General features: G+C 42.1%; 1 protein-coding gene and 1 long non-coding RNA gene across 2 annotated transcripts; one reads left to right on the forward strand and one right to left on the reverse strand.

The window, feature by feature from the left end:
• The first annotated feature begins 4,997 nt into the window (after nt 1-4,997).
• Nucleotides 4,998-6,464, forward strand: LOC104605635 (sterol 24-C-methyltransferase ERG6A-like). Its single transcript, XM_010270478.3, has 2 exons — nt 4,998-5,136; nt 5,311-6,464. Exon 2 carries the CDS (start codon nt 5,374-5,376, stop codon nt 6,253-6,255), a length of 882 nt encoding a protein of 293 aa, XP_010268780.1. The 5' UTR covers nt 4,998-5,136; nt 5,311-5,373; the 3' UTR covers nt 6,256-6,464.
• Nucleotides 6,465-18,604: 12,140 nt separating this feature from the next.
• On the reverse strand, nt 18,605-20,751 carry LOC148803477 (uncharacterized). Its single transcript, XR_016070833.1, has 2 exons — nt 19,394-20,751; nt 18,605-19,321 (listed from the first exon to the last, which is right to left on the reverse strand). It is a non-coding gene; the product is annotated as an uncharacterized LOC148803477 (long non-coding RNA).
• Between the last annotated feature and the right edge of the window lie 165 nt (nt 20,752-20,916).

A 20,916-nucleotide genomic window follows, 5' to 3' on the forward strand; every position in this document is an offset into this window, starting at 1 on the left:
CATGCATTAAGTCATCATGAAGACTTTGGGCTGTTGAGCATTTGGGGTCACCTTTTTTTACCTACCCCATTACTTTAGGGGTGTGAGTGTGACATTAAATCTCATATATATTTCTGTGACTGAAACTACATTGTTCTACAATGTCAAACACCTTGATAGTATTAACCCAGCATGGAATTATCAATCTGGCCCACACCATTCTTATGTTTCTTGAAAGAAAAACTGAGAGAGGAAGAGACGTGGCTAGTAACTGCAATGCAATAAGTGGCAGAGGAGAATTATTAGGACAGGTTAGGTAAGAGTGAAAAATGAGAATTAAAAGCTGGTAGTGGGGAAATAGGAAGAAGCATACGTGCAAATGTGGAGATGAAACATGCAATGGTGTCAGGGTATGGGCATGGTGGTGGAGGTAGAGGTGATGATACTGATAGGTGTGGTAGTGGTGACGGAGACAAGGGTGATAAAGATGGTGATTGTGGTTTAGAGGGGGAGAAGGGACTAGTGCCTAGTGGTGGTGGAATATGATTTTGGTTAATGGCATATGTCTTATACCGTGTTTGAGATTTGGCTTACCACTTGGCCTAAGTCCATTGATTCATTTATGGACACTTCTTTGACAAAACTAGATCATTGGTTCAATTTGATAAATCACTTGAATGGGTGAGATGAATATGTTGTTTTGAAAAAACCACTTTGATACCCTTGAGTTTTTTGGTTTATTTGATATATTATTCGTACGGCCAACATCGATTCAAATCTTGGTAAATCATCACTGGAATGATCTGGATATTTTTTTAACCCTAAATTTCAATATTTTTGAACCGCTGTTGATCTGGATGGTCGGACCGTTTGGCCTGAGAATTGTTCAGACAACCGGTTTTATTTTATCTCAAATCCAGTTTCTAACTAAAAATCATTGAATTGGTCAATGATTCATTGATTCAAGCGATTGAACCGTTGATTTATTCAATAGTTTTTTGTCTTTTTTTAATTTTAATTATTATTTTTTAATTTTTTAATTATTTGTTAGAACAGGCCATCCATTCAAACCTAATGGTCTAACTGTCAACCCAAAAACTGATGGCCAAAAGTTCCAAATCATTTTTTTTAAAACATTGCTAAACTTTGCTCCAGGCGGAGAGGGGTGGCTATCTTAAATTTTTATTAACCATTGAAAAGCTATATAAAATACAAGGAGGACATAATCCACTTCACCCACTAATCTAGTACAAACTCAACACTGCCCCTATTACAATAAAAAAAAACATACAAACGTAAAGCTATAAAAATTCAAGAAACAGAGCCCAGAAAAATTAAGCAAGACTATACATAATACCCTTCAACAGAGTTGAAAGACATGTGCGAGGTTGGTCAGTACTATCATATATAAATCTTAGGAGGCCTCACTTTGACCTAGATTTTGGATTGATTTAGTACCTTGTTTGGGCAGCTATACCACTTTAAAGGCACGGTATATCATTTAGATGGATGTGATTAATTTACTAATCTTACGAGCCAATGGCTATCTTAGGTCATGTGGCACATCATTCTATTCAGAGAAGGTTTTTAAGAAACTTTGGTGCATTACTTAAATAGCCCAAATCAGTGGAAATCTTGTACATGATTTGGACGGTCAAAACTGAATGGTTGCAATTAGGAGGTCACTTTGATTAATTTGATACATCATTTATCATAATGTTTTTAATTACGGCTTACAATTCTTGAATTAAACCTGATGAACACAACTTGAATTCTCAATAGGCACGAATTTCAATGATTTAAGATATTTTATAAAGCAAGGTATGGACATTTTAAAGTGTCCTGCTACAATTAATGTAGATCGTGTGAACATGAACACATATACGTACATGGTCCATTATGGATCTGTTCATTTGCTGATATCTTGTGAGTGGTAAGTTGGTCAATAGGGGTATTAATAATTGATAGTTTTTTGGAGGATGAATAACTTGTTTTGATGTTTTTAACCCGTTATTCACTCGGTTGGTTGAATCATTTGAATTGTAATTCGGCTAAAATTTTGAGTTTAATTCAGTTATAAGACCCGTTAGATAGTAAAAAATTATTGACTTGGTTAAGAATCGTTTGACCTAATTGATTTGACCGTTGATTTATTTAACCGGTAATTAGGTCGCAAGTTGCATATTGAATATATATAAACTTTCGAAAATCATAATTTTACACTCTAATATCCTATTGAAATGATTTTTTTTTTTTGATAACTTTTTAATACCTATAACCTCCGTTATTTTCGTAGAAAAATACCTTTTTTAACTTCAAATTACAATTTTTAATATTTTTATAAATAAAAAATTTAAAACATTGAATTGTTTATCTACCTGTCGATAACGCTCTCCCCCTTCCATCCGCCTCTTTACCCAAATAAATTACATCACACATAACATAAACTGAATTTACCCAAACAACTGTTTGTTGGAGGTAAGAAGTAACACAGGCTGCACTTCAGGATTGAAAAACGTTGACCGATAAATTTCATTCTACGTTATTGATTATAATTTTACAACACTTTTAAATCTTTGTCCCAAATAAACTTACTAAGCAAATAAGTTAAAACAAACGAGGCATATATAAATTTAAAGAGTGAAGTGTCACAAAAACGAAAAACACCCTCCCCCCTTAATAGTAATAGGGTTAAAACTCAATTGAAAACAGATGTGGGATAAAGCGGTCATCATGCTATAGGGTATGAGCTCTCGCGTCCATGGTTTTCAAAACCAGATTGGACCGACGGTCAGATTGGAAAAATCGGGAATTGTTTGCCTGACTGGTTCTGTTTTTTCTTAAAACTATTTTTTTCTTTAAAATGTTGATTTTGATAAATAAATGGCTGAGTCAAATAGATTAATCGCTTGAATGGTTTTGACTGTTTTTCAATTTTTTTATCAAAATGAACTGATTATTTGGGTCGAACCTGATAACGGACCTTTGACCGGTTCGGTTTTAAAAACCATGCTCGAGTCTGCCTTCACCGGAACGAGACAATCCCAAAAGTCCAACCAGAACCTCCCATGTGTCAATACGTAAGTACTTTTATTATTATTATTATTTTTTTTCGGTAAGACAGTATATCACTATTCACTAGCTTTTGGTTTATTATCGCGTCTTCCGCTCCTTCTTTCATAAAGGTAGTGAACCCGGCGTGATTGACGGTTGGTTCCATATCCACTTTAGACGGAAGAAGAACAATATCATTCTTGACGAAAATACCCTTCTCTAGAAGAAAATCATCATTTTTCTTAGTGTTCCTGCCTTCCTGGTCCAATTCCAATCTAGTTTGTAACAACTGACATTATGGGCCCATATAACGGGCGAACTAGATCAATAAAGAAGTATCCCCTGTTAAAAGAGACATGTAGATATTACTAACAAGAGGCAACGTGGACCCACAATCACATGATGATGACACTTATCAGGACCATCCTACTATCCTAGCCCTCATCCCCACTCTCCCACCACCATTATACAACAGGGGCGGACACGTCTTTTCCGTTTCGCGAACGTGTTGACGAAAGCGAGCGTCACTACACTCTGGTAACTGCTAGTTCTTGGAATAAAGTTGAGGTTAATTTTGTCACTGAAAATAAATAAACATCAGTGGCTTTCCGGAAAATATCCATAAATCTAATTTTCAATTTTCAAATAACAAATAGACGGCTGGATTCGACCACCAGGTTTCCCGGGAACTGACTCCTGAGTATTAGTAAGAAAATGAAAACGACTCGTTTTTTTTTTATTTCCTAATCTTCCAGATTACCAGCTCACCAGGTCCTTCGTAATGCTTACTGAGCCCGGAGCCGACCGTTCAGTGCATTATAAATGCTTTCCTAAAGCACAAAGTAGTGATTAGTGAATTGCCAAACACAGGTCTTGTTCTTCTACCCTTTTGGCCAACTTTGATACCTGACTCCATCAAACCATGTTTTTTTATTTTATTCAAGAGAATGGTGTGATCTCGGATAAGGTGGTGGGAGTGGGAGTGTGGGACCTAGAAAGGAGGATCCATCATCATAAATCTGTGAAATTACAAGTATGCCACGTGTATTTGACTCGTGATTTTGTTCCCAGTTCCCACGAGGCTTTCAATAATTCTGACTGAGACGGAAAAGTAAAAAGTTGGGGGTAGCGTCCACACTTCAGAAGCAGAGTTACTGCTTTTTAAAAAGTCACAACCATCATCATCCCTTCGTAGCGTACTGGGTCCCACTGCTTGGATATCGTACGACAATGGATAACGAAGACAAGCCGGTTGCCAAGGACAGACACCCCGTGCATTAATTTTCTTCGCTGCACCGACAAAACGAAAGATTCCCATTCATCAACAACTTAACCTAAATAAAAGTTTTTTCTCGCGCTGTCCTTCGGTTGACATGAAATATAATGAAAACTGCAACAGTTAAAACTGTTCATGAGTAGGTTTTGCATTCTGCACGGCTCGTTCAGAGTTCAGAGCAACACATTTCAGTTCACTTCCCTCAATTTTGTATTTTGAGGCTTATCTTGGACAACGTCAGCGTAACGTGTTTCCGCTCGCTTGGAAACTAAATTTACCTGTTGAGCAGGTCTCAGGTACGAATTTACCGAACTAGATTTTTTAACCCCGTACAAGTAATATAAATATGATAGAAAAGAAACGTAAATGGGCTCCGACAATCCTGCCCTCACTCATTACTCGCTACCCTCCCATTGCTCAGATAGAAACCAGCGAGAAAAGCCCTCTATATGCTCAAATTCCAAAATCCGAGCTTGTCGCCATTACTTTAATGGCGATTGGCAGAACAAAGAGAAAGCCAGCGTATCTTCTATAAAATTCAAAGGAAGCAGAGGACCCTGACGAAAGAAAGCGCGTTATAGTATTGGACCTGAGCTGTTCTCTGAGATCAGACTCCTTTTCGGTTTCTCCCACGCTACGTCGCTACGGTCTGGTTCAAAATGCTGGCAACTACAGTCAACATGAATTTTCGCTTTCTTCCGACTCTCGCTCGCCGAAATAATGTTATTGCGTGATTCTGATCTCTCAGCCCAGCCTTCAAAGATCTCCATCTCACTCATGGATCTGTAATGGTTCTGAAGCTCCTTCGAGCATTCGAGCTTCTCACGGTAAGGAAACAAGATCAGATGAAGAATATGTATTTATCTGTAAATCTTTGCCGTAGTTTTCGCCGAGATTTGTTTTCCTTGAAAATCTATTGGAGATTTACCGAATTAACTGCTTTTCACTTTCATTCACTTAATCTGAACCATCTTTTTGTTTTATATGTTCTAATTTCGCAGGTTGAAGCTCAATAAGACAGAGACCACTTAAAGTCTAGAAAAATCGGAACTTTGCCTCTGAAAATGGGAAAAACAGGGAGAGATTGGACGCAGATCTACGCGATCTACGGCATGGACGAATGGCAAACACTAGTTTTCCTCTTAATCCATGCGATCGTCTTCTCCTTTCTCTCTGTGCTGTTCCTAATCTACTTCAATCCTGTTTGTTCGGTCTTCCAATCCATCTTCCCTGCTCTTCCCGCTGGAGCACCTCGCTTCATCGCCGGCTTCATCGGCTCCGTTACGGCTCTCTCCGCCGTCTGTTTATTTTTTGCCGCCGGCAACATCTTCTACTCGTCCGTATCCCTCCACTGGGATATGGCCCAGCGTATGATCAACGTAGTCAGCGATTGGTCAACGGTCAAAACAGCCCTAGACGTCGGATGCGGTCGTGGCATCCTCCTCAATGCAGTGGCGCTACAGCTGAAGAAGGAAGGCAGTTCCGGTCGTGTCGTCGGCCTCGATCGCCGGAAGACGGCGGTGGCGACCCTGCGGACGGCGGGGGTGGAAGGGGTCCAGGAGTACGTGACGTGTAGGGAGGGTGACGCGCGTCGGTTGCCCTTCGCCGATAATTACTTCGACGTGGTGGTGTCGGCCGTGTTTTTGCATACAGTGGGGAAGGAGTTTGGCCATCGGACGGCTGCGGCAGCGGCAGAAAGGATGAAAGGTTTAGGGGAGGTGGTGAGGGTGCTGAAGCCCGGTGGGGTGGGAGTGGTCTGGGATCTGGTGCACGTGCCAGAGTACGTACAGAGGTTGCAGGAGTTGCGCATGGAGGACATACGCGTCTCGGAGCGGGTGACGGCTTTCATGGTAAGCAGCCATATCGTATCGTTTCGGAAACCAAATCACCACTTAGTGGGCCCGGCGGAGGTGAGGGTTGATTGGAGGTTTACCAACTTGTGTTAACTTCTTTTTTCCCCCCTCTTAATACCAGAAAAAAAAAATGAGCGCAAAAGACGAAAAATAATGAAAATTTGAATCTGGGGAGGCGAAGTCGAACCAGATTTGTTTTTCTTCCTTTTTTGATTTAAGCTACAAGCCTACAATTAGGGAAAAAAACACAAGGAATATAATGTTGAATAGATATGTGTATGATATAGCAATTTCGTGTGTAATGTCCTGTGTTCTGATAGGATGAAGTGTCATAACTCATGTGTAGAGTAGCTTAAAGTCGATTGATCGTACGGTGGAAATTTAGGATGGTAAATCCTGAAGAAATATAAATAACTAAATCTGTAATAGGACAATAAGGTGAAGAACATTTAACATGAAGTTAATATGAACAGAGCGATATTGTTATTGTAGAAATGGGAGTGTATTTATAATTTAGGATAACATGAAATTGATGCAATGAAAATGGTCATGATGAATGTTTGGAGTTAGGGATGCAATTTTTACAGGTTAAGGTTGGGATTTTGTCGGAATTTCAATGGTCCAACCTGAAACAATCCTAATTGCACCTGGAAGAATTGGGATACTCCTAGCATAAATCTCACAGTTACATCTCTTCGTGTACTGGGAATATCTTGGGTGAATAATAAATGTAATTATGGGAGATGTTGTTCAATGTACAGTCAGAAACTCAGAACATACTATAAGCCTATAAGGTCAAGAGCACTCTGAGGAGCATATCCGGGTTCTATTTCGAGTGGATGGTGGTCGCGGAAGGGATCTGCTACCGTTACAACGGTAATATCTCCCTTTGTCATTGGTGGGGAGATGTTCTGATGTATGGTTGACGCCGTGTTGGTGTCCGTCGCTCTACATAACTGATTTGTGGCGTGATTGGACAGTGGGACCACCAATAATGTGGTATACGTATGTTGGTGGTGGGGTAGTGCTCGTACTAAATACTAATTTATGATTGCTATTTTATGCCGGGAGCTGCAATGTTTTCACGTCTCTAACCACGAGATATGACAATTGCATATTGGGAATATGATGGTGGTGGTGCTCTGTGGATATGGTTGTACTTATGGTAACAGATACCGGAGTGGCAAATGAGATTTTGGCGTAGAGTTGGAGGTTAGTCACTACCTGCGGGTAGAGGTATAATACGGTCTGTGTGCGGGTGGCCCATACTAAGTGCAGGTCGTGCCGCTTTCCAGCATAGCCCAGCATAGCCCATGGCCTAAGCCAGTAAGGGCCTATGTCATGCCATGGGTTGGATTGGTCTGTGGGCAAAGTTTTGGGTCAGGCTGGGTCAAAATTATTTATTTAAAAATTTGAATGAAAGTTGAAATTTTAATTTTATATAAATTTTGATGTATGTAATTGCTTATATATACAATAATTAAATATAATTAATATAATAAAATTGAAAATAATAATTTATTTTATTAATATATTATATACTATATATTATTATATAATTATAATTTATATAATATATAATATATTATGTATAAATATATAAAACTTCAAACCCATTACAGCCCATAGAAATACGGCCCAATTTACGTCTTTACCTGCGAAAAGATGGTAGAATATGCTTCCAACTCCCCCAACACTTTTCTTTTTTATTTTATTTTATTTTTTTGTAATAAGAGTCATCCACAAGGTTTTGGCGTGGCAGCCAACACTCTGCCATTTGGTGTTTGAGCGGGGACTTTTTTTCTATTTTAGAAAAGAATTGAATTGGATTGTGTGCGGTCTGTGTTTTGTGTTGTGTTTCTTTGAACTGTTCTGTTAAAAATATGGAAATGCTATCCAAACAAAAGCTAATCTACGAGAACATCTCTGGGACGCTTGATGCAATGGGGAGCCCCTCACAGAGTTTTGGCCTTTAGGGTGGAGTTTTTGGCCTAATGCAACAGGGAGCCCCAGCCAATAATCAAAATTAATTTTCAGTGACGCCGTATATCAACAGATTCAACACCCAAAAATCATTTTTTTGGTTACTTGAGCTTAAAGCCGTGAGCTTGTGATTATTTTGTAATTTGGTGCATGGTTTTGAAAACTGGTCCAGACCAGATGGTCTGACCCATTAACCCAAGAATCAGTGAGGTAATCGGTTCCGTTTTACCCTAAAATCATTTCATAGGTTAAAAATTGTTGATTTGATGAATGACCTGCTGACTCAGGCAATCAAATCGTTGATTGGACAATGTTTTGTTGGCCGTTTTTTCATTTTAATTATTTTTATTTATAAAAATCAGAATGAATCATTCATTCGGACCGAACAGACTGTTTGACCCGAGAATCGGTCCCCTAAACAGTTTCATGTCCGATCCAGTTTTTAAAACCTTAATTTCGTGAATCGTAATAAAGCATACGGAACAAAAGTTATGAATGTCTGAAAGGATCCAAATTTATTATCCCATCATCATATGGGATTGCATGATAGGTAGGCCATTGGAGATTTTAAACAACATTTTAGTGGTCCATACGAGTGAGCGAGCTCGGATCTGGGGCAACCCACACCCTAAAACAATCTTCTGTAGCTTTACTTAGCACCTTTAATAAGAGCTCTTAATATGGGCCTCAGCCAGATTCAACCCAAGTTCCGATCTTGAAATTAGAGTTGTAAATTGGATCGGGCTGCCTGTGGCCTGAGATGATGGCATATAGGCCGTGCCAGGTACGGTACGATCATATGGGTTGTGCTTGGTTGGGGGTTTCAGGTCCATGGCGGATACGGCATGGCATGACTTTGTGTGCCATGTCGCCCACAGCCCACGTACTAGCACAGCTCCGTTGGCCCAGCCCGGCATGACCTATGGACCCGCAATGGGCCAAACGCGACCCTCCCGAGGAACTAGCCATTCTAGCCCTTGGGGAATCCCCCAAATGGCTAGTTTTAGCTTTTTTAGGGTTTTTTTATAGAAATACCCCTCAATTAACAACTATTTATGTATTTTGGCTTCGGGGGGGGGGGGGATAGTAATGCCCCTTCAATAGCTATATCCTATAATATAACATCTAGTTTGTAGGTTGGGACTTTGGGAGCATTTGGGTAAAGTGATAAATGACTTTATAATGACCAAAATACCCCTTTCAACAATTAAAAAAAATAGTTAGTTTTTAGGGTATTTTGGGCAATTGATTTATTTTCAATTCTTATAAATAGCCCCTATCCTCCATCAAATTCAGCAATTCTGAATTCTCTTCTCAATTCTTCATTCCCATTATCTCATGCTCTCTAAGTCTCTCATCTCATACTGTCACAGTGTCATACACTTAGCAATTTAGGAGGCTTTGGCCTTTGAGCCTTCAACTATTGAAATTAAGTTGAGGTTCTAAACCGGTAATCCAGCCATCCATAAGTGTAATTCAATTAATTTTGTTTTTTTTAGAATTAAAAAGTGGCCAATTCTTCCTCCCGAAACCAATTCCCCAACATTAAGTTCACTAATCCGATTTAGAAAGTATTTAAAATAGAGGAGGTTGAGAGGAAGGGAAAAACAGCCGTTTAACAAAAATATAGGATTAAATTTAGCTTCTGTAGCAAGGGTAGTACGAGCCCCTTGGGCAGACATTTGCTCTTAATGAGAAATAAGAAAAAAACATCTACTTTAAAGATTTGCTAGATGTTGAGGATAAATTATAAGACAAGGAAGGGTATGACACTACTACACCTGATGAAGCAAATGATTAAAGACTTGAAGTCAAGGAGATGGAGTAGTTTTTTAAATGTTACTTAAATCATTTGTTATTTTTTCAACAATATAATTTTTTAATTTCAATTTGTAATTTTTTTTATATTTTAAATAAAATAAAACACTCATTTTTTCCAATTTGTATTTTGGTAAGTATTTTATTTATTTCTTTGTTAGATTTTTTTATATTTTCAATGTACTTTAGTTTTACTTATAAAAATAATTAAAAAAATCAAAATCTCAAAAAAGCAACAAAAAAAAAAGTTTAGGCCATTTTGGCCCGGTTTGGCCCAGGTCCAAGCCCACAACATGGCCTACAGCTCGCCCGACCTAAACCTATAGCATGACATGGGTCCGCGTGGGCTCGAGCCATGGACTATGCCGGGCCAACCCCCTAAAATATCCCAAAGGAGGGAGGCACAGTGCGGGCCACCTGTGGTCCGTGCCGTGTTGGCCCAGCATGGCCCATTTTACAACTCTACCTGAAACATAACCCCAAGCTAGGTTTAAGGCCTATGATTTTCATTTACAAAACATCAAATATATAAAATAATATATTGTATAATATGTGTATAAATTTATTTTATATATTATATACTATTATAGGTGTCATACTATATTATTTTTATATAAAATATAATTATAACATAAAATAACATACATACATATTCAGAACAGGTTTTCCCTATTGGAAAATGATCACCCCCACTTGTATGTCATCATTTATATCATTTATAGGCATATGTTCCAAATGTACAGCCATAGTGTCTTGTGGGTAACAGATTTGGAGGTAAAATTCGCTATGCCCGAGGGCATAGCCTTGGGCTAAAATAGTAAAATCATGGCTTTCGATGTAGGGGATGTTTGGTATGGCTTCCGTTTATTGAAAAAAAAACATCTGTAGTTGATTTGTCTTCAAAACTGAGGAAGAGTGGTTGGTAAACATTTTTCTATTGTTTGTTGCAGGTAGGATAGTAAATAAACACCTTGGTGTTGGGGGAAACGTTAAAATGAAATCCCCCCCCCCCCCAATATTTTACTCATCTTAACTACTTAATTGGCATGTACTTGAATTGGCTATATGTTCTCACCATAAGAGTGTAAAAGACTTTCTTGTCAAAAAACATCTTTCTTGGGTACATGTCTCAAATCAATATGCTAATCACTAGAAGAGGCCAGAAATCAGCTTGGGATGGATGCTTCTCCAATTGAAATGGATGGTTCCATCTCTTCCAAGCGAAAGATTTGATATGTAAGACAATAAGGCCTTGTTTGGCAATGTTCTCACCTGTTCCTGTTCTCGAGATCACTCTTTTCAGGAACAATAGAGGCATTTGACATTTGTTCATTGAGAATGGATTTTTGTTCTATAGAAATAGAAATAATGTTTGGATAACTAAACTATTTCTTGCCCGTGTTTTGAACTGTAAATTTTTCATCATTCCACTATTTAAGGTAAACAGTAGAAGTGAGCAACATAACTACAAATATAAAATAAATAAAATGAAAATTGATGAGGGACAATTTGGCCCGTCCAATATGTGATGGCATGTGGAGTGACGGAATGATGTGGTGACACCTCAGCGATCCTAGTCACCTCGCGCACCTCGGGTCATCCAGCTAGAACGAGGCTCGAGTAGCTCAACTATATGCATTGGTCTTCTGAAGTTCCACATAACCTTCATCGAGAAGCAAGCCGGTTGTCTCTAATCTCCTTGAGATCACGGAACTATGCCAATAGAGTTTATGTTATCCCAACCTGATTCTGACGGACCTTGATAAGCCTTACCAACTTACGCGGAGTCCATCTTCAGGTGCAAAATCAACTCCAGACTAGACGGACCAACGATCTTGGACACACATCATGAGGCCTACGGCAGCTTGCATATATAAAGGCCTTGCCTCTAGTCTCACAAGGGACACATGACTCAACTCTTTAATTCTCTTGCAATCCAAGCTTTCAACTCTCTCAAACCTCCAAATTGCTAACTTAAGCATCGAGTGTCCACACCGGGTAAAGCACCCCAAACACTCTGATCTACTTGTCTTGCAGTTTGACCAGGCAACCTCACTAGCTAGACATCGTGCTACATCAATTGGTGTCGTCTTTGGGAAACGTATAAAAAGCCAAGTTCTCACTTCACCCTACTACTATTATCTCGATGACATCTTCAAGCAACCAACTTGCCAACAACAACCAAGGCACTGGGGGCAAGACCAACTTGTAGTACATCTAGAGGTCCCCTCTATAACTATCGGGAAGTTCACAATGCCCTTGACCCTGCCAGGCGTTTAGATGTGTCGAATCCATCCTTTCCCCTGCACCAAGTGAACATGCCTCTCCCTCTAGTCGAGCCATCAATGGTTCTTGCTAGGATTGATGTGTGTTGGTTCAATGAATTGGTGTAGTACATCCGTGGCATGAACCTGCAAATGAGGACATGGGAGGAATGATATGCTACCCTGGTAGGAATGCAATAGCAACAACAACAACAGGACTTGAATTAGAACCGGTAGCCCGGTGATCAACAGCTTGGCAACCAGAATCAAGACTAGTTTCTAGACCCTCCTCATCACACTAACGATCGGAACCAGGTCCCTATTGAAGAGCACAATCGAGCAACTATACTAATCAAAATTGAAGGAAACAACTTGACCGAGGTGTTGAGGAGAAGGCATTGTTGACATGCACACCACAACATTGGGAGAAGCCACCTCTATCCCACCAACAAGGAGGCAGAAAGAAAAGGAGAGGTGAGCCAGGTCATCGTCCAACCAGTAGTACAGTAGGTGACTTGTACCTCCCCACTAGCACCAGGGATCCTTACCGCCTCATGGCCTAAGGACTTTAAAGCCCCAAGTCTGGAGTCTTATGACGGGACCACCGATCCAGTTGACCATCTAGACAACTTCCGGGCCCTGATGCAATTACATGGGGCGAATGACATGAGGCTATGCATGGCCTTCCCGACCACTTTTCGGGGCACAACTTGGATATTGTACTCTGGGTTGGCTGCGGGCTCCATTAAAAGCTGGAACCAGTTTGCGTACTTGTTCACGACCCACTTCGCCACCAACAAAAGATATCCAAAGTTGGCGACCTGCCTCCTAAACAAGGTTCAATGATGAGATGAGACACTTCGGGACTACATCAAGTAATTTAACTTGGAGCGCCAACATATTCTGAACCTCGACCCGGCTATTCAGCTCACCACAACGGTCAACAACATCTGACACCCCAACTTGCATTGGGAAGTCGAGTTGAACCCTCCATCTTCTATGGAGGAGTTCCTCCACCAGGCCGACTAGTTCACAAAGGGAGAGGAGGCACTCAGATCCTGGTTAGAGCTGAGCGAGGAGGAAACAAATAGAAGAAGAAGCGGGAAGTAGCAAGTAGAGGCGGAAGAGTAAGTCATCGAAGTGAAGCAATTCCCCTCGAAGCAAACACAAGAAGTCATCTAGAAGAAGTAGGTCCGCACATCGAAGTAATAGGTCGTCATGCTAGCATTCGAGGACCCCTTTCTAGAGCATGAGCTATATTGCGCTCAACACAAAGAGAGGGGAGATCCTAATGCACATAAGATGGCTGAGTATGTCAAGTGGCCACCTAGGATGAGAGGTAACCCCACAAATAGAACCCAAACAAGTACTACCATTTCCACCGCAACATCGGCCATGACATAGAGAACTATTGCAACCTCAAGGACGAGATTGAAGAGTTGATCTGTCAAAGCTATCTCAAACAGTTCCACAAGCGTGATGACCAAAGCCAACATGCTGACCAGCCAGAAGTGCCAGAGTCGAGAAGGGGCTAAAACAGGGATCAACCACCTTGGAACCCACCACCACCAGAGCGGCCCATTCGTAGAGTGATCAACATGATCACGGGAGGATCAATTGTGGTACGCTGTAGTACTATGGGAGGGAAGAACTCAGTATGGGAGCTCAAGCCCGACGATAAGAACCTTCTAAAGCACCCTCGTGTGGAGGAAGTCATATACTCCACCGAGGACGACGCTTGCGGAATCCAGTATCCGCATGATAATTCCCTCGTTGTCAAGATAATCACCATTGACTTCAAGGTAAAGCGGATTCTGGTCGACTCCGAAAGCTCGACCGACTTCTTATTTCTGGACGCATTCGAGAAGATGCAGCTTGATAGGAAAGATTTGTAGTTGGCCAACGTCCCCTACTCAGTTTCAATGGAGATGTGGTACGACCCCTTGGCCGGATCAAAGTGCTAGTCACAGCAGGCTCAGAACCGAACTTAGTCCGCTTCGAGCATAACTTTCTAGTGGTTGTGACTCTATCCCCCTACAACGCCATCTTGGGTTAACCTATCTTGCATGCACTCTAGGCAGTAGTGTTGACCTACTACTTGTCAATGAAATTCCCGATGAGCTACGGAGTAGGGGTGGTGCAAGGTGAGCAACTAGAATCACGCAAGTGCTATGTAGCAACACTGAAGGGCAAAGGGAAGTTAGCAAACAACATCGACCTAGAACCGCCCCTGAAGAATACCGACGAGCTTGCTCTCTCCATGGAGGACACCATCTTGGTACCGGTCTCAGACACCGAGCTCGAGAAGACGGTGCATATCGGAGCTTGCCTTACAAAGCCCCTGTGGTCACAATTGGTAAGTTTTTTACTTAGTAATTTAGATATTTTTGCTTGGTTGGTAGCAAAAATGCCCATCATAGACCCCTCTACATTACTCATAGGCTGAATTTTGGCCTTTTAATTAGACCAATCAGGTAGAGGAAGAGGAATCTAGCCGTTGAAAGGTGGAGGATAGTTGACGAGGAGATTGGGAAGATTCTTGTAGTAGATTTTGTTAGAGAGGTCTAGTACTCGAGTTGGGTTGCCAACCTAGTGCTCATGAAAAAAGCTAATGGCAAGTGGTGCATGTGCATTGACCACACTGACCTCAACAAAGCATGCCCAAAGGAAAGTTTCCCGCTCCCCATAATAGACCGCCTAGTAGACGCAACCTTGGGGCACAAGTTGCTAAGCTTCATTGATGCCTACCTTGGTTATAATCAGATCTAGATGGACTCGGTTGACCAGGAAAAACTAGCTTTTGTAACTAAATTGGGCTTATACTGCTATAAAGTACTGCCCTTTGGATTGAAAAATGTTGGAGCAACTTTCTAGCGACTCGTAAATAATATGTTGATGACATGGTCATGAAGCTCAACCCAAACAACTTTCTATGGCTTTAGTTTCCGATTTAAATTGTGTTTTCAAAATTTTAAGAAAATATAACATGAAGCTCAACCCAAACAAGTGTGTCTTCTTGGTCACGTTGGGCAAATTCCTCAGTTACATAGTGCACCAATCTGCCATCAAAACCAACCTAGATATAATCCAAGCTATCTTAGATATGAGACCACTTAGGTCAATTAAAAAAGTACAATAGTTGATAGGCTAGATAATCGTCCTGAATCGGTTTATGTCTAAGTCAGCTAGGTGGTGTCTCCCATTCTTTAAGTCCATAAAGAAAAATGAAAACTTCAAGTGGACTGAGGAATGCCAGTTCACATTCAATGAGCTCAAAGGGTACCTCAATTCACCTCCACTATTGACCAGACTAGAACTAGGAGATGAGTTAAAACTTTACCTCTCCGCGATTGATGAGGTGTTTAGCTCAGTATTAATTCGAGAAGTGGGCAGGGTGCAACAACCACCTATCTATTATATAAGTAAACTTTTGCATGCAGTTGAGACTAGTTACCTCAATATAGAAAAGATGGCCTCCGCCTTGGTATTGGTAGCTCAAAAGTTGTGGTCATACTTTCAAGCCCATACCGTTGTAATTCTAACCGATCAACCTTTGAGATACGTTCTTTAGAAGATCGAAGTCTCAGGAAGACTGACGAAGTGGGCCATTGATCTGAGCAAATACAGCATCCAGGGGTGATCATTTCAGCCTGGTCTGGGCCCATATCAGACCCACAAATTTGAGGGTTGGGCTTGGGCTTAATACTTCAAGCCCGACCCGAGCCTGGCCTGGCCCACATATATTTAAACTTACACATTTTGTGTATAATGTAGACTTATGTATACATGTTATTTTACATTATATTATATATTTTATATATAAATATTATAACATATGTATAATTTATATTGTATGTAATATTTTATATTATATAATATATAAAAGAAAAGTTTATATGCATGCTATGTCATTTAATATAAAATATTATAGGTATATAATGTTTTATATATAAAAGATATTGGCCCGGAATCAGGCCCGGCCCGGCCTGGGCCCGTATAGACTTGGGATAGGGCTTATGTTACAGGCCCGGAACCCCGGGTTGGGCCGGGCCCGGACCTAAGCTTTAGTCCTTATCATAAGTGCAAAGCCTGGCCCGGGCCCGACCCATGATCACCCCTAACGACATCCGGTTTGAGTCACGCCCAGTAATCAAATCACAAGTCCTAGATGACTTTTCCGTCGAGTGCACGTTCATCATGCCGAGCCTGGGCCTAAGCTCTATCCCTTATCATAAGTGTAAAGCCTGGCCCATGATCACCCCTAACAACATCCAGTTCGAGCCGCGCCCAATAATCAAATCACAGGTCCTAGTTGACTTTGCTGCCGAGTGCACGTTCATCACGCCGACCCTTGGAGCGGTTGAGCCTGCTACCACTTCGGAGGCATCTACCAGTGCAGCGCCCGACCCGACCTAGGAGGAAGAGCCCTGTATCCTCTACGTGGACAGCTCGTCCAACCAACGCAAAAGCGGAGATGGGCTGATTCTCTATGTGCTTAGTGAGATGAAGCTGGAATATGCCCTCCTGTTTGCGTTTGAATCATCGAACAATGAAGCCGAGTACGAGGCGCTAATAGCTAGGCTGTCATTGGTAGTGAACCAAGTGAATGGGCAGTATGAGGCCTGGGAGCCCGCCATGTTGGCCTATTTGACTATGGAGAGAGAGTTCCTTCCCAACTTCCACTCCTGGTATATTAAACAAATTCCAAGGTCTGAGAACACAAAGGCTGATGCACTTTCAAAGCTGGCCAAAGCAATGAAAATCCCAAGTAGAAATGTCGAAGACCTGTCACGACCTAGTGCAAAGAGGGTGGTAGAAGAGGTCACTCCTATTCTGGCTGTCGAGCCGAGCTGGATTGATTTGCTCATCAATTACTTATGCCATAGGACCCTACCAATAGACCACAATGCAACACAGAGGGTAGAACGACAATCACTCGCTACGTCATCATTTGCGAGCATTTGTACTGTAGTTCACTTACGCTCCCCTACTTGCATTGCTTGCGTCCAATCGAGGCAAGCCAGGTGCTATGCGAGATCCACGGGGGTTTTAGTGGAGGAAACCTAGGGGGAGGGCGTTTGCCCAGAAAGCGCTAAGGCAAGGATATTATTGGCCTACAATGAAGGCGAACGCATTCGAGCTCGTTCGGAGGTGTGATAACTGCTAGAGGCATGCTAACATACCACACTAGCCCGTCGCCGACCTGAGGTACCTGACCAGCCTGTGGCCATTCACTTTGTGGTGGATTGACATCCTCGGTCCTATGACCAAGCAGAGAAGGTTCTTGGTCATGGTGGTTGACTATTTCACTAAGTGGGTGGGAGCTGAGCCGTTGGTATCAATCGTAGCCCGAAATGTACGAAATTTTTTTTGGAGGAACATTGTTTACAGATTTGGACTTCCCAAAATATTGGAATCAGACATCGGAAAGCAGTTCGAGGATATCAAATTCCAGAATTGGTGTGCGAGGATGGGTATCCAACAGAATTTCACCTTAGTAGCTCATCCCCAAGAAAACGGGTAGGCTGAAGTAATAAACAAGGCAATCCTCCGCGGACTTAAAGCTCAGTTTTTCCAAGCTAAGGGTTTGTGGGTGGACTAGCTACCTAGTGTTTTTTCGAACTACTGAACTACAATCAAAATGGAAACTAGAGAGACTCCCTTCAATCTTACGTATGGAACGGAAGCTATTATCCCCATCAAAATCAAAGTGTTGACCTTGCAGTCTAAGGCTTACGACGAGCTATGAACCAACCTCGACCTAGTGGAAGAAGTCCAAGACTTGGCCTATATCTAGACCACAGTCCACCAACACCGAGTAGCTCGTTGTTATAATGCCTGAGTCAAGAGACACTAATTCCGAGTTGGCAACCTAGTGCTCCGGAAAGTTATGGTACCTGAGCCCGGTGTAGGGAAGGTAGGACCAAATTAGGAAGGTCCCTATAGAGTACTTAGGGTGATCAGCGAAGGAATGTACGATGTTGAGACATTGGAGGGAAGGCAGGTACCCTATGCCTGGAACATGGATAACCTAAGGAGATACTACTACATTTGAGATCGGGAGTTTAGCATCTTTAACTTCTAAAAATTTTGCTCTGTAAACAATAGACCACCCACTTCGGTGACCTAGTTGAACTGACCTACATATGGAGCACATTGGCTAAACTATATTGAAAGGAGATGCCAAGTCACTCTCATCCTAAAGGCCCGTTGTGTTGACATGGCGATGACGTCGACAATTCGATATGCCTAGCTACTTCGCCATATAGGCACTTTGGGTCATTATCCCATACTATGCCTAGTCACTTTGGCACCTACAATCCCATACTTAGTATATTTTTTGAAGTTTCAGGTTTAAAGAAGGAAGACGCAAGGTGTGCAAAAAGCCAAATTTCATTAAAGACGAAGTTTGAGTTACATCATTATATAAAAAAAAAACAGAGAGAGAGTTTTCTTAGGCTGAGCTCAAAGGCTTGGCACATTACATATGTACAAAGGTGTCCAAGAAAAGAGGTAAGATGATTTAAGACATAACGGGGTTCCTCGGCCCCATCACCACCCACCTCGGCAGCATCAATGTTAGCCCTGATAGTTTGCTCGCCGACCCTATCTTCATCATCCTCAAAATCAGGCTCTAGATCAACTCGATCCATCATTTCATTTGTACAAGCCGAGGGCTTGATCGGGGAAAGGTCAAGCTCAAGGTACACCAATCCCACCAACATACAACATAGCTTGAAGACTTGGCGAAAAGTGCCAGTGCTGAGCTCCTCCTTCTCTTGCAAGAAGTCTGGTGAAGTTTTGAACTCCTCGACAACTTGGACCCTAGAAGCTTGGACCTCGTTGATGAGCTTTGCCTCATGTTCAGCGAAGTCAGCATCTTTTTCTTGCAGCTCCTACTTGAGCTTCTCGACGTGAAGCTCCACCTCACCAATCCGGTTCTACTCAGAGACCAGCTCGTTTTTTAGCTCACCGGTGAAGGAAATGACCCGTTCAACCAGAGACTGGTAGTTGTTCGTCGCCGCCTCGGCAAATTCAGCCCTCGCTAGATGCCTTTCAAATTGCTTGACCAGGGAGTGAGTCAAGGTGTTTTCCTACAAAGGAAAGCAGGAGCTAAGTATGGAACACAAATCGGGAATAGCACGGCGTGAAGATTGGAAACTTACCATCATGAGGTAGCGCATGACTTTGCTGCTGAGCTTGTCAGGACATGCTTCTCTAAGATCAGCGACCTCCTTGGGGAAGACGACTTCCTTGCTCTTGATTAGGGTGGACCGAAAGTCTATGATGGTCCGCCTCCCCTCGGGAGCTTACTCCGCGACCGAACTACCGATTGTCGGGGCCCTAGTTGGTAGACGACATGCCTCGAGTGTTTGGGTTGCGTTGATCTCAAGCGAGGTCCTCTCCGACTGATCTTCCCTGATCAAGTCGACCATCGGGACCTCCTCAGTAGTATTCGGTGCGGTGGGCTTTGGAGTCAATGCCCGAGGTGCTTCCTTGATGATCACCTTTTCTTTTTCCTTCTCATGTTTTGAAGCAGCCCGATAGTCGGAATGCTCGACGTGTCTCTTGTACGAGAAGCCGATGAGTTAGTCAAACCAAAACGAAGTAAAAAGAAGGAATGCCCGAACTTAGCCAAAAAATTATTCAGTATTAGGTGGTAGATTACAAGGTTCTACACGCCTACACCTACTCGCTCAAATCTTCCCCATTATCTCTCACCCCCTTTCTGCAGAACGTTAGGAAGCGCCACCCACCATACAAATCAAGGAAGAAGTACTCTCTCACCCCCTTTCTTTAGAACATCGGGAAGCCCCACCCACCATACAATTCAAGAAAGAAATACTTACACTTCCAAGCTGTTACTTTAGAAGGAAAACCGTGCAAAGCTTGTAGTCGCCGGTAAGAAAAATAGTAACTAACGTCAAGGTTGTAATAGGGTTTTGCTTTATTTGGTAGAGACTGACATAGGTTTTAATATCCGGAGGAAGGCCGGTACGGTAGCACAGGGAGATTGTACCGTAGCCATCACGTATACTCGACTCGCGTCGATTTGTGCGATCCTTCGAATCGTGCAAACTCGTTGCCCAAATCCAACACCACCAAACCTCTATGCCCCTTCCGCTCGAAGCAATAGCCTATCTGCGTTCTCTGTCATCTTCGTTTTCATCTCCTTCTTCTGTGCAAACTCCCAAACCCGAATTTCCACAAACGTTTGCTGGCTTGTGAGAACGTCTAGCGATAGAATCCCGTCTCTCCGACTTCATTCGTCTTCGAGAGAACGATGAGTACTCAGTTGAGGTCGGAACGAAAAGAATCCCCTCTCCAAGCCCAAATGGATGAAAGAATCGATACCGGGCGGGTCGAAGTACACCAAGATCAAGAAAAGCTCAGGGAATTGAAGCTCCACACTGTCTGCGAAGAAGCTCGCTTTCCTAATCTGGGTGAGTGTTGGTCTGGTGGAGACACAGGAACGGCCACCGCCACTATCATGATCCTCGGCGACACTTGCACTCGGGTTGCAGGTGAGTTCATCAACAACTACATCGTTTAAGCACTTAGAATTTCGTAGTGTCATAATTAGGGGAAGGCAAAGGTACCTTTGACTTGTTTCTTCTCTAGATGTTTTAATTTTCTTTTGAGTTCTGAAAGAATTTTACAACTTCTCTGTGACATTCTCCTACGTTGT

Source organism: Nelumbo nucifera, chromosome 1, assembly GCF_055504915.1.
Source record: "Nelumbo nucifera cultivar China Antique chromosome 1, China Antique-T2T, whole genome shotgun sequence".
Lineage (NCBI taxonomy): Eukaryota > Viridiplantae > Streptophyta > Magnoliopsida > Proteales > Nelumbonaceae > Nelumbo > Nelumbo nucifera.

What these genes read in the sequence shown, in the direction of transcription:
- LOC104605635 (XM_010270478.3), top strand. Translation starts at nt 5,374, where the DNA reads ATGGGAAAAACAGGGAGAGATTGGACGCAGATCTACGCGATCTACGGC.